This window comes from Falco punctatus, assembly GCF_963210335.1.
Source record: "Falco punctatus genome assembly, chromosome: 11".
NCBI classification, from domain to species: Eukaryota; Metazoa; Chordata; class Aves; order Falconiformes; family Falconidae; genus Falco; species Falco punctatus.
Genome location: NC_137591.1, coordinates 4,961,343 through 4,982,212, shown reverse-complemented (window position 1 = coordinate 4,982,212; position 20,870 = coordinate 4,961,343). Strand labels below are relative to the sequence as shown.

Here is a 20,870-nt window from a genome sequence, read left to right as displayed (position 1 = left end):
TAGGCGGGGCGCGCCGAGGGCAGCTGAGGGCGAGCGCGGGGGAGAGGGGTGGGTGTCAGGCAGGCATGGGGGAGCGCGGGGGCCTGCGGGGGGAGGAAGAGTAGGGCTGCGGCAGAGGGAGGTCGGAACCCGCCCAGGCCGCTGTCGCCGGGGAGTCAGCCCCGTGAGGGTGGGCAGCCCTGCCTCAGGGCCGCGGGGCGGCGGGACCCGTCTGGCAGTCGCCTGTCCCGGCTGGCGGCGCTTTAGCCAGCCGCCCGCGGCGGGCCCGGCCCGGCCTGGCTGAAGAGGGACCCTGTGGCGGTGCATCGTGCCGCAGGTGTCGGTGTTTCTGGCCTCTGTGTGCCTCCCAGCGTGCGGTTGTGGCTTTTCGTTCGTCTGGAACGTGACGGCAGCGGGATGTTGTGTGGGTCGGGTTGAAGTGTTGTAAATACAGCTATAAAAATCACAGGTTTACTCTCATACGCTCTTAAGTTTGTCTTTCACCTCACAAGAAGTATTTGGCCCTTTGTGGTAACTGGCCTTCTAATCGTGTACTGAAGGGAGGTGTGAAGAGCCAGGAGGGCTGATTATCGCTGTGTAGAAAATGACCACAGAGAATCTTCCATCGACTCAAGAAAGCTTTTCTGTTTTAAGAGATGACAATACAAGTATTTTGAACCAATAAACTCTGTTGCAACCTTTTTATTCTGAACATCTTTGTGCTGGAATTGATTTGAAGGTGAAATTAATAAACAGCAAATATGATTGTTTTCATTATCTCTACTTAAAAACACAAAATCTAGACATACCATTGCATGAGGAAAATCTAGACATAGCATTGCATGCGGAAAGACAGAAAAATAATTGTTACAATCTCAGGATCTGTCAATGCCGTGTCATAGGGTATAATACAGAAATGTCTAAAGAGGGTCCAGTCCAATACTGAACCGTAGAATGGTTTGGGTTAGAAGGGACCTTAAAGATCATCTAGTCCCAACACCCTGCCATGGGCAGGGACGTAATAGTGTTATTAGACATAATGGCATTAGGAGAGTTCTGAGCACGCACTACTCCTCTAGTTGGTTTATACCAAGCCTCTTGATAGGATTTATTAGCATGGGGAATGAATCTAGTAAAGCTAGAACAGAGCAACCCCACACTTGTAAATTTGCAGGGAGATGTCTTCTGATCTCCAATTAGCTCAGAGAGCAATACTGTAATAAGCATACGTAGAGGAATGAAGGCAGTGGGTTGATTAACATTGATAATATGCAGCTGTAGCCTTGCTTCGAAGGCAGTGGGTTGGTTGACATGGACGATGTGCAGCTGTAGCTCATTCCGCTAATAGCCCTGAGGAGTGTGGGAGGGGAGGCTGGATGGAGGAGGAGCCTGGAGAAGGAAGAACGAAGAGGTAGCAGAGACAAGGAGCTGAGTGATCTGGCCTCAGGACTATAGAGAAAGGGCATGGACAGTAGAACCTGACTGATGGTAAAGTCTTTTGTCACTCACTAGCTTGTTTGTGCTGTGGCAATTGGTGCCCCATGTGAGGCAAACTGATTTGGACTAAAATTACAACAAGCATAAACCAAGCTAATACTATATTACTCTCAGGAGAGCCAGTGCTGTTCAGCTCTTTGCTACCCTGCTTCTCCTCTGGTTCAGTTACAGCTGTGGAATAAGTTGGATCAGCTCAGGCATACAACCTGGAGCAGGCATGCATGGCTGGACTGAAAGGGAGAGCAAATCGATCTCTTTTTGACAGCACCTTTGCAGTTAGGTCTGCACAAGCTAAACAAAACTAGTGTTATCGACTCCAACATCTCTATGCTCTATATCCTTAAGGATGCAGATGTCTCCTTATTCATAATAGATGGCTTTATAAAATTTGATTTTACCAAACAATGCTTAATTAAGCTACCTATACAAGCTAATAGCCACATATATATAAAAAGTTATTTTGTATCTTTTTTTCTGTAAATCTTTATTTCTACTAGTGGATGTCATACACAATGAGTTTAAGACTGGTGCTTTTTAAATAGGTTCCAAGTATGAGATTCGTGAGAGAAGCAAAAGGCTAATCAATACTTAGAAGTTCAACACTGTCTTTAAGATCCTTTTTTTCCATGGCCAGCTTTGATTGTTAACTTAACTCTGACTGCCCTAGCAGGATTCTTAATCATACTGGGCAAAAGTACTATCCAAATTACATTGAAAGAGAATTCTGCATTTAAATTTAGAAGTCTTTTCTTTACATCTTCATTTTGTTATTAACATTTTCTTTTTCAAAAGTGTTACAATTTGAGCCTGATTTTCTGTTTTATTACATTCTGCTACTTGCAATGGGGTCTTTTTGAGACTATTAGCAGCTAGTAAGTTTGCTTTATCTCCTTGTGACCAGTTTATGAGGGAATTTACAGCATTAAAATGACCAGCCTTGCACGCACAATGCAATGGGGTATTCTTGCTGCTATCTAAGGCATTAATGACTGCCCCGTGGCTCAGCAATAGATTTATCAAGTCGCTGTGTCCATATTCCGCTGCAATATGCAGTGCAGTCTTTCTCCAAATGTTTCTATCATCAATATTTTTATTTTTCCCTGATGTTAGAAGAATTTTTATGATCTCTGTGTTTCCTTTAATGGCTGCATAGTGCATTGGAGTGCATCCATCCATGTCCTTAACTCCACATCTTCCCTGTCTAGCTAACAGAATTTTCACGACACTGAGATGTCCTCTCAGAGCTGCAGCGTGCAGGGGAGTCTTTTTCTCTTTGTCTTGTGTGTTGGGGTCCGCTTTGGCGTTCAGAAGCATCTCTACCATTGTTTTGTCTCCTCTTTCAGCAGCAAAATGTAAAGGGGATTTTGACTGCTTATCCTTAACGTTAACATGGGCTTTGTGGTGCAACAGTTGTTGGGCAACATCAGTGTTACCTCTTCGACTTGCAATATGCAGGGGAGTAACAAACTCATTAGTGACAGCGTCAATTTTGGCCCCAGCATTAACTAAAAGGCCAACTAATGCTCCTTTATTATGAAGTGCAGCAACGTGGAGTGGGGTTTCATTGGCTTGGTTCATAAGGTTAGTTTCCATCCCTTTGTGCAGAAGCAGATTTACGATGGAAGCAGCCCCAGCTTGAACTGCAAGATGCAAAGCTGTGTCTGAAGCAGGAGTCTTTATTCCAAAGTTTGCTCCCTTTTCGATGAGAACTTTTGCTGATTCAAATTTGCCTGTTTCACATGCCAGGAGTAAAGGAGTATACTGCATTTCATTGTAAACGTTTATATCTGTACCTCTGTCAATTACAGCTGCTACGATTCCATGCAGATTTTTCTGTACAGCTCTAAAAAGAGCTGACTCCATTATGTCAGATGACAAATCTTTAGAATATTCTAGTAGTGTTTTGAAGATGGATGGGTGGTTGCTGTTGAAGGCTCTTTTGACCATGTTGGAATCAACACTGGCTCCAGCTGCTAGCAGTACTTTCGCAGTATTTTCAGACCCCTGAGAAACAGCGTAACTGAGAGCAGTCCATCCTTTTTCATCCTTTCCATCAGTGGAGGCACCAGCCTTTAAAAGCATTTTTGCCACACTGCTCTCATCTTTAAGAGCTGCCATGTGCAAAAAGTTGTGCTGGTTCCTACAGCTTCTTGCCTCTTCTTTCAGGAACATCTTCAATATGTGACTGTGGTTATTCTGTGCAGCCAAATGAAGTGGTGTCTTGCCTTCTGCATCCGAACCGTACATAAAAGCGCCATGTCGGAGAAGCACTTTCACTGCATCACCATGGCCTTTCTCAGCAGCCCTGTGCAGTGGTGTTCTGCCTTCCTTGTCCTTCACATCTATCTTTGCACCTTTGCTGATCAAGTACTCCATTATCGTTAGATGTCCATTGGCGGCTGCAACATGCAGAAGTGTTCCTCTTGAAGAGTTTAGTGCATTTATATCATTATCTTTCAATGTTTTCTCTAACTCAGAAAGATAGCCTTTAGCAACTGCATCAAAGATGCCAACATCAGCAGAATTTTTTCTAGGTTTTGCTGCCCTTGAAAGTTGAGTTTCTGCTTTTTCCTTCTTAATAGCCCATTCTTGATTTTTTCTTCTAGGACTGTGGGTTTTTTCCTGATGCCATTCACTGCCATTTTCAAACCAAAACTTGTCTTTTTCGAGTAAATATCCAATCAGTTGCCTTCTAGCATCTCCAATGCTTTCATTTACTTCACTGACATATTTTCTCATCTTGCTGTAAAGTTTTGGCTCCACTTGCTTTAAACATGGATAAAAAAAGAGCCTGCAGGCTCGTTCACCTTGAGAAATCAGTATGTCTAAAATTCGTGAGTTCTTTTCTGTTCGTGTCCTGTAGAAATTCATGACCATCTTTTTTTCTGGGCTAAAAATACCATTGTCTATCAGCCAGTTCAGAAGATGGTCTGGGTCGTTTATGCCTTCTGCCAGCTCTTCTTTTTTAGTCCTTAGGACTTCAATTGCATATGGATTTGTAAACAGGTTACTTGTATGCATGATCATGTTGATAATCAGAACATGAATTGAGTTATTTGGTGTTTGAAGTTAAATGTGAAATAGCAAAGCAGGCTCACATCGTTTTACACATTCTTTTTGTAGAACTATCAATCAACAAATGTTGCAGTTCAGTGATAAATCTTTAAAGAATGAAAAGGAAATAAAAACTCCCTCACCTTCGGTTTTCTAGTTGTTAGAAGTCCTTTGATCTTCTCTGTTCTTCCTTAGCAACAAGTGAAGTTTAATAACAAAACAAAAATCTGTGATATGTAAAGATATTCCACTTGGAAGACTTCTTCCAGATTTTTTATGCATAATTATGAAGAAGAAAATAATTTTGTGAATCTGATATTTGCATAGAAGATATTTGTTTATCAAGTTCCTCAGTTCCTCTGGCCAAGCTGGTTTTTGTAGGTGCCTAGATGACCAGTCTATTAAACATGACAAAAGAAAATTCACAGCATAGTTACTATTGCCATGATTACATACCTTGTATGATCTTAAATGAAAGAGTACACATTGCCAGCTGTGTAGGTGAAAGCCCTATAATATAATGAAATGAAAACATGAAGACCTAGATAAAAATAAACTGTGTAAGCAGCTAGTTATAAAAAGTGATCCAGCCTTTCTAATATGAGTTACAACTTCAGTCTATGAGGTATATTTAACTTAAAGGCTGTTTAGCTTGTCGTTCCTGCTGTAACCTGGAGTCTGTCTGGAACTTCATTCTTTTACGTGAGGTGGATTAAGGTGTGTGATTCAGTATGCAGCATTTTAAGTGTAATTAAATAGAGTTTCTAATCTTTGAGTATGTATAGTTTTCAATATGGGTGTAGGACCTTTGAATCTAGCTGTAATTAATTTAACTTATTGGTGTTAAAATTCCTCCTGGAGAGAAGGAAATAAAATATTAATCATCTACACATTTTGAAACCAATTGAGAGAGAAATTGATATTAGAGTTCTGTAAGAGCTAGAAGTAAAAATGAGCTGAAAAGCTGAAAGCTTGACCTTATTTAAGCAAATGGCACATTTTGCCATCTGTTTCTTAGTTCAGTGCCCTTTCTGTTGGGTCCTGCTGCCTTTGCATATATTTTCTTTAACAGCATGTACAATGTGACTGATAAGATTTTTAATTTTTTTCTGTTGACTTTAGTTTTATAAGATTGCAAAGCTTACTCTATTAAAAAAAAAAAAAAAGTTTTATTGAAGAAATAGCCAGGAAAGGCAAGACTTTTAATATATATTTTGAAAGCCAGCCAGTTACCAAGTCAGCAAATTTGGCAGCCAATTTAAGAGCCCAGTAATTCCTCTGAAATGCAAAGAAGGGCACTACACCAAGAACAGCAAAACCTTTGTCATTTAGCTAAGGATTGTTAATGCATAACATGGAAAACTATGGTTTATTGTTGGGAGTTAGGAGGTCTGAATTGTGTTCCCAAATCTGCGTGACTGGGCCTGTGATCTGCAAGTTATTTAGTCTTCAGATTTGACTTAAAAGTACTGAAAATCTATTCATGGCTTGAGTAAATTAATAGTCCTTACTTAAAGTTTGGTGAAATGGGATCTTTATGTCATCATTATTATTGTTCCCATGCAAAACAGAGATAGCAATACTTGATATCTTCACAAGAAAGTTTTGAGTTCTGGCAATGGAGAATGTTTTGTGAGTGCTGAGCAGTATCGTTAATGCAGACAGGACAAGAATTTTTGGAACTCCTGAAAAATTTAGAAACAGAAATTGTGATATTCTTTACGAGTCTGTTAGTATGACAGTAATGTCCTAGTGTTCTGAATACAGAAATTTTACTAGTAAACAGTACAAATGAAAGGGTGCAGTACTCCTAACTGGCCTTGAGGAGGAACATTTGAACAATATATGCTGGCAGCATCTCTTTCAGAGTCGCTGTGGGACTTTATTTTGGCAAAATAATATGCAGCAAATTACTTGTTACTAGATGCAAATCAGCCTTCAAAATATAATAATCAATTTTTTTAAAAAAAGTTTCATTATGAGTATGTGACTTATTAGGAAATTCTGTCTTAAAACAAGAATCACATTTGACCATAAGATTTTGGAAGCTTGCATGGAGTTATGTTTAGAACCTATGTTTTAAAAGCTTTTATCTTTTAATTAATATTTTAACTAGTTTTAGAATTAAGCTTTTGTTCCAACAATGACTTTAAACAAAAGATTAAAAACCCAAACGGTTGAGAAGAGATTTGGAATTGGCTATTTGAAGCATGCTTTTTGTTTATATTTTTTAAACTTATTAGCTCTATTTATTTGACATGTAAATGTTTTAGAGAAGGGAAATATATTAAAGTTCCACATCTCTTCTCCTTTGATTAAGTGCATGAGACCACAAACGTGGGATCACCAGGAAGCTCTTCATTAAAAATAAGAACGGCAAAATTTAGTATTACTGAATATCTAAGAAAAGAAATAAATTGGAGAGAGGAAGAGGCAAATCTTTGGCCTTCTTTGTTGTCTTTTACATTTATTTGTTTTCTGAGAGGCACAATGTGGTTTTTTCTTCTTGCTAAGTACTTCACAATCCACTTTTTTTTTCCGCTGGCTTCTTTAGCTCTGTGTATCCAAGGACTGTTCCTTATTAGGTTATTTTGAGAAAAAAGTGGTGGGGGTTGCTTCCATCTTTGTCAGATGGCACTTAAGGATCTTTGTGTTCTGCAGTACGGGTGTATAGCAGATAAGCTTTTATATGCATTGAGGAAATGGTATGTTTTAGGCTAGAAGGATGTAGTAAAGAATTGTGATTGGTACTAGTGCAGGTTCAGCTTCAGCAGTGTCATCCGTGAATCTTCACACTCTAGGTGTGCTGATTGTATTTTAAGTCAGTGTGTTGTCAAGAAGCCTGTAGTGAATACATAGTTGTGACAGAGAAATACTGGAAATGTTCACATAGACCACTTAAGCTCTAATATCATTGTTAAATGCAGGAGGAAGACTCTGTGTACAGGTAAGACTACGTTAATTCAGCTAGATCTACGTATACTCAGCACCGACTTTGTGGGAGGATATTCAGCTGAAAACAACACGGTAGACTTTAGGGCACGCCTTAAAAAGGGCAGGTGATGCTACTGATAGGAAAGAGCGCTCTCTTGGCCTCCACTGAGTAAGTGTCCATGTAGGGAACTGATTTAACCCACCTGTAGCTGGGAGACTTGAGCCAGTTATTTCTGACATGCAATCTCAGTTTTGCTACTAACTTGTGTCCTTGGGCAAATCACTCAATCTCTGTGCTCTGTTTACACAAGCATTTAAAAAGGAAATCTTTTTCTACCTCACAGACATGTCCTAAGTGTTTATTAATGTCGGTGCAGTGCTTTGAAGTTACAGAGTGCTTTGAAGTTTTTGTCCTTTGATGTATTGTTTTCTGACTTCTCAAAGATGAACGTTTATTTCTGAAATTAACACGTGCCTGTGTTTTCTAGTTTATTTTATGTTGCTATGTCATCATCAAATACGCATCTAATTTTCTCTGTTTTAATTTCTGGAAGATGAAAGCAGAACCCAGGCTCCAGCTGGTGCAGTCGGGGCAGGAGGCGGCCGGCGCGACCTGCAGAGGTCACCGTTCCTCCACCGGCTCCCGGCCTGCCTCCTGCCCAAGCAGCCTGCAAGGCAACGCAGGGACTGCCAGTCACTCCTCACCTTCTCTGGGGCATCTTCTTGATAAAACCGAGGGGAAGCCAAACATCAATAACACGGTTTCACTCACCGTGATATTTTTATGTTTCCCAAATGTGTACTTTAATTTCATTTTAAGACAATTGTTCGCAGTAATGCCAGCTGTTTACTGGCAACGTAGCTCACTGTAGAAATGCTAGTCTGTAAGAGATAATAAAGCCAACATCATTATCTAAACATCATGAAGGATGGAGAAATATATCTGGGTAATCAAGGCATTTTCATTAATAAACATAGCTCACAAAGAAAGCTTTGTTTTGGATAACCAGAAATCTAAGTGTGGCCTAGCTGGCTGAGGTTTAACTATATTTAGGTATAGCTAGATTGAGAAACAGCAGTGCTAGAAGTGTTCGTGATGATGATTAGAGCGTACTTGGCTTACTGTAACACTGGAATAGAAGCTGACTCGTCAGAATGTCTACAAGAGAGACAAAATGTAGTGCTTAGTTTTGCCTAAAGATTAACTGCAGTAAATTAGGGAAGTCAAAAGGGGAGCTTTGGCACTGAGGGGTCTTGTTTGCATTAGTCATATTTCTGTAGAGAGTAAGCTTGGGGCCTTCCTGGTGCTGAGAAATCTCTACCCTGGCTGGTATTTAAATGGAGGTGTTCCCTAGAGTAGTGATGTCCTCTGAGTGGTACTGGCAGACACAGAGGGTGTATCAGCAGGAGCCTGAGTGGGGGCCTGCTGGAGCTGGGGGGAAGCTGATCTGCCCAGGCTCATGTTTTGCACCTCGGACATGCGTGCTGGGCTCCCATCTTATCCTCTCTGCAACTTAGGCATCGACATGCCATAACCACCCCTGGAGAGTCCTGTGCTGGGTCCTACACTTGAAAGAGGTACTTCGCAGAAGTCACAGCTTCCCAGCTTTGTCCACTCTTCATGGATGCTTTCAAAATACTAAGTACTAATACAACAGCTGATTTAGTAACTCGGGTATTTTACTGTATTTCTAATAAAAGTCACAATGTTACCCCAACACTATAGTACTATTTCCTGAAGTATAAACAAACAAAGATCATGTTAAGCGCTGCACTCATACAATACAAAATGTTCTTTTTTTCCAGAGATTAGTATGTACTTTTATGAAGTTCCTAACCTGGGGTAATTTTAAGTGGGTAGTATACATCTGCAAAGTGCCACTGGTGGTTGTAAATGCTGACAGAGCAGGCTGTCTATCTGGATTGAACTGTAGGAATGAGGTTTGACATATATATCTTAGCCAAAGCAAGGTTTAGGATTGTTTTTCAGTTTACCATGCATTTATTTCAGTTTACCATGCAAATATTAGTGAAGAGTGACCAAATTTATTTCAGTTTACCATGCATTTATTTCAGTTTACCATGCAAATATAGTGAAGAATGACCAAGCTAATTAGAAACCATTTTTTTGCCATTCAGGTTTTTGCATACTTAAATCTAAGTATTTTTCCAAAGTTCTTCATGGAATTACTTGCCAGGTAGTTTTATGAGAAACTACATAGTGGAGGTAGAGGGAAAACAAGCTTTCTAATTTAGCTTCACAGAGCTAAAGAAAAGCAATGTTCTTGTTTCAGAACATAATAAATAAAATAAAAGTTGGTTTGAAACAAACAAAAAATGTTACTGGTGATATAATGAAACACATACTTAGTTACTGCAATTTTCATAGTGCAAATTAAAACCAAAAGAAATACTGCAATTTTTCTAAGCGATAAGTATTACTAGGTTTTGGTGTCTATACATACTTATTCTGCAGAATTCTTTATTGTCACAAGCTTAATTTACATTTAACAACTATTGCCTGTTGATCTATTGACTAAACCTGGACACTGATACTGGTTTTACTATGAGGAGAAAACATTTTCCAATTCATTGGCTTGAAGTGTCATGATTTTTATTTTATACCTTTAGAGGGAGGTTTTAAATGTGTCCTTTCAGACCAATGCTAATAGAAAGCAGTTCAAGTAAAATGCTACCCTTCATCTCATTAGCATAAGATGCAAATGATGTAAAAGTATTAAGCTACTAAATACTTAGGCAGCTTCAAGGATCAGCAAAACTAAATGCAGGGAAGGCCAGGGTTGTTCTCCAAAATTGGCAGGTTTTTTTTTTTTTCCATTTTAAACCAAACAAGCCCTTGTGGTTTTGAGTCAGCAACATACACTTTGTCAGTCAAATCTTACAGAAGAAAATACTTTATAGATCTTAAACTGCTGAAGACCAAGATCCTCCTTAAATGCCCCGTACTTGTCGGGCAAACCTTACTGGTAGCATTACGCCCAGAAGGTGAATACTGTAGTGCCAGTAAATCTCCCACAGAAGCCTTTTGGCAAAACCTGGTTTGTAGGTGTAATTTGTGAAAAGCTATTCTGAATTTGCACCAGTGTCCAAGCAGAATTTTATTCTTGCTGATTAGAAAATGCTGTAGATATGACTAGAGACTAATGTGACTTTGAAAGGAAATGTTTTGCTGTGTCATAAACCAATTTTAATTGCTATTATTTGTTAAGTTGCTACAGTTAATGTCAAGCATCAGACATAATACGGATATTTACCTAAACAATGTCTTGCTAATGAAGTCTCCACACACACACTTCGAAATATTGCCGTCTCCAAGGAATCCATTTACAGTAAAATGTATATAAATTTTATTTATTACATCAAAAGAATGTTCAAATCCATTTTAGTTCCACAGCTGGCTTTTTTCAGAACTTGAAGAAGTATAAAACTTATTTCAATTTGGTGTGAAAACAATATCAATATTTTTTTATTCCAGTAAGAAAAATTACATTAAATTGCTCTGTTAAAAATGCAATATGTCTGCTGAATGAGCAATGGTAAGCTTTGGTTTCTAGTGACACCACCAGCAGCAAAAAGCTACTGTAGTCTTGCAGGTGGGAGAGCAGATTGAATAGGGGCTCAGTTAATTCCCTCTTCAAACCTGTTAGAGGGCAATTGAAACGGTTGGGCCTGGCTGAGTCTAATTGGCCTTTCTGATAGGCTTCTCGTAATACATCAGAGAAGATTCCCTGCATCTGTTGCATTCTCCACAGCTGTCATTTCAGGCCTCCATAAGCTTTATTTATTTATTTTCTTAATATTCTAGCTTTGTTTCTTGTTTCTCTGTCCGTTTACTTTGAACACAGTTTCTATATTCCCTGCTGTCTGAGCTTTGGAAGGCTATTACATTGAGTTCTTTAGATTTTTCTTATTGCCATAGTTTTACAGAAGACAGTAATTAGCACCATTTTAAAAAATTCTGTGCAAGATTTTTCATGGCCCTTGAGTGACTGTAATTCGTACATTACTTCTTTGCTACTGAGTTTTTCAACAGCATTGTTTACTGCAGTACGGAAAAGAAAGAAAACTCGGGATTGAGAAAGATTCCCTGGCAGCACTGGTTTAGCTTGTCTTCATTAGTTTTTTCTTTGTCTAGAATTCTGTATTTAGAGAAGTAAGTTGATTTTGGTTATTTCACATTAAATGGCTAAAATATAACATTCATTTAAATTCTACTTGTCTTACTATTGAGTTATCACCAGTACATTCTCACTGTTCTATCTAAATATATAGCACCTGTAGTCTTCACACAATCCAAGTTACTCAAGGGGCTTGTTTGTAACCACTTTTTTTGTTTTGATTAGCATTTTTTCCTTCCTTCTTCTAGAAAAAATGTGGACACGTATAATTATTTTTTTCCAATTACCTTTGTTATCATTCAGCTGTACTCTATCCTGATCAACTAGTTAAGATAACTTTGGATTTTTAGTTGCATTCAGTTTATGTTTGTTGTACATCAGAATGAAGTTTAACTTTCCTGGTAGAGCAACGCTAGAAGACCGTCGGCATGTAATTGTTTCTTTCCTATTAGTGTTTTTCATCTGTTCACAATTCTGTAACTTTTTGAGTACCTTTTGTTCAGTTTCACAGTATTTCTCATTGCTAGAGGGTTTTCTGAGGCATATAGAGCTGATTCTTTCACACGTTATCTGCTTTTTCCAGTTCTGACAGCTTCCACTGTCTTCTGTTTGAATCCTCTGGTTTTGACTGACGATTTTGGTTCCCCCAGAATGTATGTGTCTTCCTGTATGTCACAATCTGGATTCCTGCACTTCACATTAGTTGCAATTCAGCAAAGTATATAATTATGCATCTAACTATAGAGAGGTGCCTCAGTGGAACGTAAATTTTACTCCCAGAACATTTAGCAGGACATTAGCACCTCCTGTCTTTTTCTGAAATATGAATTATGCTTTAGCATTAAGGAATTGATTAATTGGAACACTGAATCAGGACCTCAGCTATACTCCTTTCTGTTTGACTCCATGAGAAATACCCTTGTTGATTTGGATAGCTCCCTAAATCACAAAGGCCTGACAACTCCTCCAGATTCGTGGTGTTTGCTTTCCTTGGCATATCCCAAAACATCCTTCTCTGTTCAGCTGCACCTGTGATATTCCAGCAGCTCTCTTTGTTCCCAAGCCATTATGTCTTCCTACTCAAATTTCCATTCAAAGAATGATTCATGCAGCAGGGGAAAGGCATGACCTAGCTGCCCCCTCAGTTTCCATTGCTTTGCAAATCATGTGCATTCTCATCTGAAGCTTTCATTTCAGACTTCTCTATTCCTGTTCCTGGAAGTAATTCTTTTATTCCCTACTCCTGTAGTCTGCACTGTGAACAGAGAAATGGTTGCTGCATAAAGAGGCTTTTTCTTATTTTATTTTTTGTTGAACTGGCTTTGGTCACAGCAGCAATGAAAACACACAGGCATGGATTTTCTTTCCTCTAGGAATGCCTTTTCTCACAGCACGTGAATACATATGGTGGTTACCTGTGCCATAGCTACTCTACAAAGTGCAAGCTTGACTCATTTTATCAGCATCCTTTTTTTTTTTTTTTTTTTTTTTTAATAATAGCTTTCGTACTGTGAATGTTTGATGTCAGCTGGAGAGAATTGCACACCTCCACCAACAGTCTTTACAAGACCTTCCTGCTCTTCAGTGATTCTTTCTAATGCTTTTAATGTCTTCCATTATCCCCTGTACTACTTAACCTCTTCATCCTTTGAGTATTACTGCCTTATGCCTATTTGAGTCTCCTCTTCCACCATTATTCCTCTATCATCCACACACTAAGTTACAACTCTGTTCTCCTTTGCTATGCAGTAGAAGCATTTGCTATTTAAGAAAGTTTTAAGGTTTTGGGGGTGGTTTGTTTTGTTTTCCCCCTTGCCTAAATAGCATCTCTGGGACACCTGCCAGGTGACGTGGTAGATGCTGAAGAACCATCTAGACCTATTGTAGTCTACCTGTAGATATATTTCCTGCTGTTATGGTTCCCAGTGAAGCAAACTGTTTGGCTCAATGTGTATAGCATCAGTACACAAAACAGCAATGTGCCTGGTAGGGCTTTTAGAAGACCCATATTAAGGAAAGAATAGTGGTGTGGGGTTTTTTATTTCATTTGTTTGCACATATTTGTGCCATGAATTAGCTACAGTAAGTAAAGAGATGAGCTAGAGAATCAACCTTCTCTTGTGTCACAAGACATAGGGAAAGCTTAGTTTCAACTGAAAGTTAATATAGCATCATGAAAATGGTATCAACATGACATTAAGAAATAAAAGAAGGGATATTGTAGTGACAGCTCAAGTGCTGTTAGTAACTTCGTGTTTAATGAAATAAAATACCACTATTTAAAAATTGTCTGAAGCAGTCATAGCTTGCAATATAATTCAGAGCAAACCTCCTAGAGAATATACGTGGCCATGGCATGCTTGCTAGAAATATTGGCAAATTTAGCTTAATTGTAACAGATTACATCTCAGGTTTGCACTTTCCATACTGTTTTGGTTTGGTACCTGTATTACTTTCTTTTTTAATCTTTTAAATCAAAAACTATAAAACATCTTGTGTGCTCTGTAGGCTTGTTTTTTGTTAGTTTATGTTACAACAGGTTGCATTAATGTTATCTAGGTGTAACTTTCAGTTTTGCATGGACTGGCACCAAAACCACCAGGATAGTATTTTGTTCCCCTTCCCTTCTTTCAGTCAGTAGCATAATTTCCATCCAACAAAGCTTTTCAAAAACAAGGAAGGAAAAGGCCTTCCTGTACAAGCTTCCTGTGAATCCTGTCCAGATATAAAAGACTTGTGTAAAAGCTTGGCAGGCAATCCCAGCATACGCCACTTAGTGACTTCCTTATTTTATACTATCATTCCATGTACAGCAAATGAATCTGAAATTCAGAGTAATTTCCATTCATTTTCGAATAAGAAATTCTAAATGGTAAATTTCCTATCTGTATATAACACCCACACTTTAAATTAAAAGTTTTGAATGGTGATAGCATTAGTCATAGGAAATCCTGTATGAACATCCAGCACTTAAGTTGGACCTTCCCCTAGATCACACCATAGAAGGAGTTTACAGGAAAACATTCTGTTACTCTTAAATACTGGATTGATTTTTAACCCTTTACGTGCCAAGGCTTCTGGTTTGTCAGTGCTTTTTTTCTACAGCCTGTTTCCCATTTTCTTGTGATTGAAATGGTATTGGAAAGCTATATATTTCAACGCTAATTTTTTTTTGTATTTTTAGCATATCTGTAATACGGTATATTATAGATACATATATATACATATACACCCTCTCCCATGAACAATAGTCTTCAGTGTACACAATTTGGAAGAAAATCAATTTGAATAAAAAATACTGGTTATAGAGTATTATATTGTGTATAAGGGAACCAAGTGCTTCTAATAGCAGGATGCAGAATGTCTTTATTGTTGCATATATATGGTTAATCCTCATACCAATATATTGCATAAATATATACTATATACACTATAAGTATTTTAAAATATTTGGTGAAAGGATGTTGCTGTTCACAGAAGCACAGTAAGAGCTGTGACACATAGGCTTTCCTGTGTGCGGTTGTGCTGATTAACCCATTACCTTTCCCACCCTTCTGCCTCTGCCTCTCCCAGAGACGGGGCAGTGGGCTGGGACACATGTATCCAGCCCAGCTGATCCACAGCATGGTGTACTGGCACAGGACGCTGCCATCAGCCTGTGACCTTATGGAAGGGATAGTAGAAACCTCACCTGTCCTCTTCTGCAGCTGTTGTTAGAAAGGTGGCCATCGCTGTCAAGCAATATAATAAGCAATTGGCAAATGTAAAATTTAAAGTTAGGTATATCAGCTTACATTCATTCTCTGTTCCTGAGATACATACTGTCTTGGATAAAAGTAAGGCAAAATAAGCAGGTTCCCACAAACAGCGATTCACATGCATCCTATGTGCCATGAAAGTAGTCTGTGAACAGCAGTGGAACTACCAATTGCGCTCAGAGGAGGATTAACTGGACGTGATCTTCATTGTCAGCAGTATGTTACTACCTTAAAGAACAGGCTCATACCACGATGCTGAGAGGGCAAATATATTAATATTTACGTGTTGATTCTCAGCATCAAACAAAATGTATAGCTCAGTAAAAATGGAAAGCTAAAAAAGCCAACATAACTTTGTAAATTAAACCCTAACATGGTCAAGGCATTGAAGTAGCATACACAGCTGTTCTGCACAGATTCATTTTCACATTACATGGGTGAACCAACTTTGATAGTTTGTCTTTAAAAGGAGCCATCTCACAACGGACATTATATCTCTTTAAAAACCCCCAAACATAGTTATAATTTTTATTTAGTGGGAGAATCCCACACATGTTGGGTTGTTGTGGAACAGCTGGCTTAAATTAAGGTTTCAGAGTTAAGGAAGGAATCTCGGAGCATAAAGTATCAAATAATACCAAAATTCAAGATTAGGATGAGGCTTGTGATATTAGGCCTGGCAAGTGTATATTAGGCAAATGAACTTAAAGAATCATAGGGGTTTTGGCTGAGTCATAGTACTCCAGTTTTAGATCAGAGTACACCGATGTTTAAATATAATTTAATATAGTTTAATAAATGAATCGAAATACATTTTAATATATCATTGATCACAGGTGAGAGGCTTTAGATTATGCAAATGCTGATGGATGACAAGAAAAGAAATAGAAAGCCATAAAAAATTGTCAGTATTTGAGAACTGTACTTTTATTCTGACTCTTCTCATGAATTTTAAGAGCCTTTCATGTATTTTTGGAGCTCCATCATTATAAATAATCATTTTTGCTTGTATAAGCAAAAGTGATAATTTTTTCTGACTACATGGGGAGTTTCTGTTTGTTTTCAACCTATGCTTATAAAACTTCTCTTTTTTAACTCATAGACTCATGGAGTCATAGAATCATTTAAATCTGAGTGTAGATCTCTGTGAAGTCAGTATTATTCTGAAATCCAAACCAGAGGGAGGATTTAGGCCAAGGCATAGTTCTTTGATTTGGGGCTTTTTGGTTTTGTTTTTTAAGCCAAGACCTGGGCTGCCTGGAAAATGGAGAATTAAGGTCAGTACTTCTCTCCTACGCTATAGATCTCCCTTGTGCTTCACACGACCAGCAGTTATGGAAGCTCGTGTGTGGGACTGTGAAGTAGCTCCTTGTGTAAAGCTGTAGGTGGAATTTGAACTCTTAAGTCATTACTTGTTGTGCTATTATTTGATGTGGTATCAGCTGAATCCCAGAAACACTGAGGAATCTGGTTTTATTTTTGTATGTTAATTGCTAGGTCTTGCTAGGCAAGGAGTCTTATTTCTTCTTAATGCCCTTAGATCACTACTGCCACCATAGAAGTTAGATGCTCTCTAAAGAGGCAGGAAAGGGTGAGATTGTTAGTAGCCTGCTTTCACAGATTGATGGGCCTGCACTTAAGTGCTATGATGGGCCGTATTCCCAAAGGCGATAATGTTAGCTTTTCCTTCTTAGATTGGTCTGTGGAAGTGTGAAAATGCTTAGACCTGAATTTCAGGAGAAAGTACCATTAGAAAGGCTACAGAAAATAACATGGCACTATTCTTCAGCTGAGCTGCTGGTGTTCCTATTTGCAACACATTTGGGAATGGAGCTGTTTCTAACAGAGAGTAACTTTGTAAGGTCTTTCATTCACTGAGCTCATTACTTTCTTGCTTTTGTCACCATAGTTTGCCATTGTTACCCTCAGAGTTTGATTGGAAATGTAACTGGCTTTGCTAGTAGCAAATAGGTATTACAGATACTAACTGTGAGAGCATTTCGTTAATCAAGATGCCACATTCAACCCATAGACATATAACCATGGAAGCAACAACAATTAACATTAAGTTAAAACCCAAGCCTTCCTCATATTGCCAGTCTGGCATTTCCTGTCCAGTGAAAAACAGAGAAGCAATTTCTGCACATAAGAATGATAACAGTGAACAGAGGGGGGCAAGGAAATAGCATGAAACTAATTTTGGGTGTGGTAGTGTATTTTGTAAGTAAATTCAAAACAGACATGGAAGCTGATATCAGGAACATGTGCAAGAAATTCCATTTATAAGACTTTGAATAATAACCTCACTGCCCTTTTAAAATGTTTTAAATATATATATGCATAAAGTTAGTCATCTAACAAAAACAGTTTCATAAAGCAGGTACACTAAGGACCCACAGTTCTTGTTCAAGTTAATGGGTGCATGAAATATGTTCACTGTGAAAGTCAAACCACGTTTTATAGTTTTGTCCATATGGGAAGTTGAGCTTGTTTAACCAAAAGTGTGAATTCAAATTAGGTTGGTAAAACTGGTGCAAAATCTGCCTGGGCATTTTTGTAGCGTAATATAAATTGGGAAGAATGAATTTAAGAGCTATGACTCAATCTGTGGTAATTTGAAGATTGCTGTGAGCATTTCTTTCAGAAGATGCCACATCCCTACTGCTTGTACCTATATTTATGTTCCCCTGTTGCCCCCCATCATTTCAGGTGTTTGTAGACCTTCATGGTTAACAGAATAAGGGGAGAAATACAGATTAAAATAAGTATCCTGCAATATTCCAAAAAGCACTACCAGTACAAATAAGGGAGTGGAAAAGAAGAGGCAAAGGAGGAGGGAAAAGCTGGTTGCTCAGGCTGGCACCCGTGTGAAGAAAATGCTGACACACATCAAAGCTGAGCTCCCTAAGGCCAGGAGGCGGATCTGTCAGTGCTCGCCTGGCAGCAGCAGCTCTTGTAGGAGTAGTAGCCAGCTGTTTAGCTACTGCAGCCTACAAACTGGCATATAAACCTAAACTGCTTTATTGGTAGCTTCTTTAAACACCACGGCTAAAGCTACCCAGAGTCATGCAGCAAGGCCCCAGGTTACATCAGAAAAGTAACATGGTGTATACTTGTGTACCAGTTTGGAACCATCAGTTTTAAAGAGCTAGAGCTATGTAACTTTCTTATGAAAATAAATGTTTAGTCAGAGGGTAAGCAAATTTGTGATAAGAAAAAAAACTCTCAGGACAAAATGTTTTGCTGTTGCTCATTTTCTTTCTTTCTTTCTGCTCTGGAAATTCTGACATCCCTGTTTCCCAATGTAAGAAGATATATGATTTTTAAACGTGTTTTCTTTCCAATATTTATCAGTTGCCTGTTTTCCAAAGCTGGTATATCCAGCATCTTTAGGACTTGTCCTACCTTTCGGTAAATGTCAATCAACATTTTGAGAAAGAATCGAATTGGTCAACTATATTGTTACTTTCACAAAATTACACAGAAGCAAAAGCTGTCAGTACTTGTGAAGCTTAGTCAGGGGCACTTCCCTAAATATACTAAGCTTAGGTGGTTTTGGGGGTGCAGAAGTGGGAAAAAAAATTCAGAAGTCTCTAACCAAGCTGATGTATTAAAAGCACAAATAAATCTGCATAGAGAAAAGCAGCCTGCCTTTTCACAGGTCACAGCCCTGAAAACTGATGTAGTGGGAAATTAGGGAAAGATGTGCTGCTCCCTGCAGCACTGCCCTAGAAAGATACAGGTTAGAAACCTCTGCTTCAAGGAGAGGAAACCTGGGCAAAGACCACTAAATTCTGCTTACATTCCATCATTTAAAGAAGGAAGCTTTGCTGTTAACTTTTCAAGAGTTAGGTTTGGTCAGCAACCTTCCTGTAGACTAACTGTGAACTCTTCTACTGTCAGTCCTGAAGTCAGCTGTACTTGCTGTATAGCTTTACATAGTTTTAATGTAGTTTTGCATATAAAAGCACTTTGTTAACTAATTAGAATATATATATATTTAGAAGTACTTTATCAGGAAGCAGGGAGAACGGACAACCTTTATAATAGCAGAACAAAACAAGAAAACTAGAAATGGATTTTGCTTTGAGAATTTGGGTTCTTTTTCTCCTCTTCAGGTAACTGGGTCAGACACTTGGTGATTATTCAGCATGATAAAGATCACATCTTGATTGTGGCCCTAAGACACCACTAGAGGGTTCATAGTAAGTCTTGTTTTTAACGGCTTCTTGTAAGGAGTTTTGAACAGTTAATGTTTGGGGATACCTTAGTATTCATACAGGGAAAAAAGAGTGTACATTATGTATATGATGTAGTAGAGTAAAACTTTGCATACGGAAATTTGTTCATCACTAACACGTGGTAGATGTTTGCAGAACTTTTCTGTTTAGTAGAAGGAAGTCCCTCCTGACTCTAATCAGATAATCATCAAACCCTATAGGTTTCATCCTATCTGACTAGAGGCTCCTAAATTAAAAAAAGTAGACTGCTGACATACAGGCATTTCCAATTAGCAATTTAGTTTACCCAAATCACTCTCTGAAGAGGCCTGTGCTTTTCTGTTAACCATAAAGAGAACTTGTGGTGCCTCCTAACCTAGATAACTTAGGTGCCAGAAGTTAAACTGAATAAATCCTGAGCTGTATCTTTAAAGTATCATTTAAAAAGGACCTTCTTGTGTTCCATTTCTCAAGGTGAAAATAAGCAACCAGAACTTGCAAGGTAGGTGCAGCCACTCAAAATTTTTACTACCATTAAAAGTTCTAAAACTACTTTTGGACACAAATGAAAAATGAACTTTTTATAGGTGCCATGGCACTTTGATTTGCAGTCACATAGAGGTCAGCAAGTTTGAGAATTGCATCACTTGAAAAAGGTAGGCTCCAATTTTGGTAGTGCTAGGCTGTGCTTTTAAACCTACCAGTAATCCATTCAGTGGAGATTCAAAACTTAAATTATCTCTTTTCAATATGAGTGCTATGTGAATGGCTTTGTGCTTTTGAATAACAGCGTTCACTGGATTATACTTCCGGTGTGTGTGTGTGTGTGTTCACAACTTGTGTTCTGAGACATAAAAGGCACGATAACAGCAGTCATCTAAAAGTCATGCCCACTAATTCATCGTCGTGGGTGAGAATTCAGAAAAACAGCCATGGATGGACGGTTTTGAACCCTTAGAGTCCCCTGAAATAACAGTGGTTATTCTATGATTAAAATGATGCAGGATCTCCCTACTCGTTGCAGTGATTAATTTTAACAGCTTCCCTGAATTCTTAAGGTATTTTTTTTTAGTATGTTGGTGTGATAGCAGGTTTCATCTGAAGACTTTTCTGGTTACTACACTATCTGAGCGAATAGTGAAAAAGGCATTCGTGCAGCTTGTTCCAGGACTGTTTGCTTTTGAGCTCCATCTGCTGGAATTGTGTCCTGTTTCCCACATCTTTGCTGTTATTATACTGCCAGGTTTCACGGGAATTGGTTTTAATTTAGAAGAGAGTAAGGAACAAAG

At 38.6% G+C, this 20,870-nt stretch overlaps 2 protein-coding genes across 2 annotated transcripts in view; one reads left to right on the top strand and one right to left on the bottom strand.

Annotated features, from left to right (window-relative positions):
• The window catches only part of FGGY (FGGY carbohydrate kinase domain containing), a 325,564-nt gene that overhangs the window by 55 nt on the left and 304,639 nt on the right, over positions 1-20,870 (top strand). The window lies entirely within an intron of this gene.
• LOC308071244 (CARD- and ANK-domain containing inflammasome adapter protein-like) lies at positions 55-19,566 on the bottom strand. The gene has a single exon (XM_080406354.1). The coding sequence runs from the start codon at positions 4,501-4,503 to the stop codon at positions 2,236-2,238; it is 2,268 nt and encodes a 755-aa protein (XP_080262480.1). The 5' UTR covers positions 4,504-19,566; the 3' UTR covers positions 55-2,235.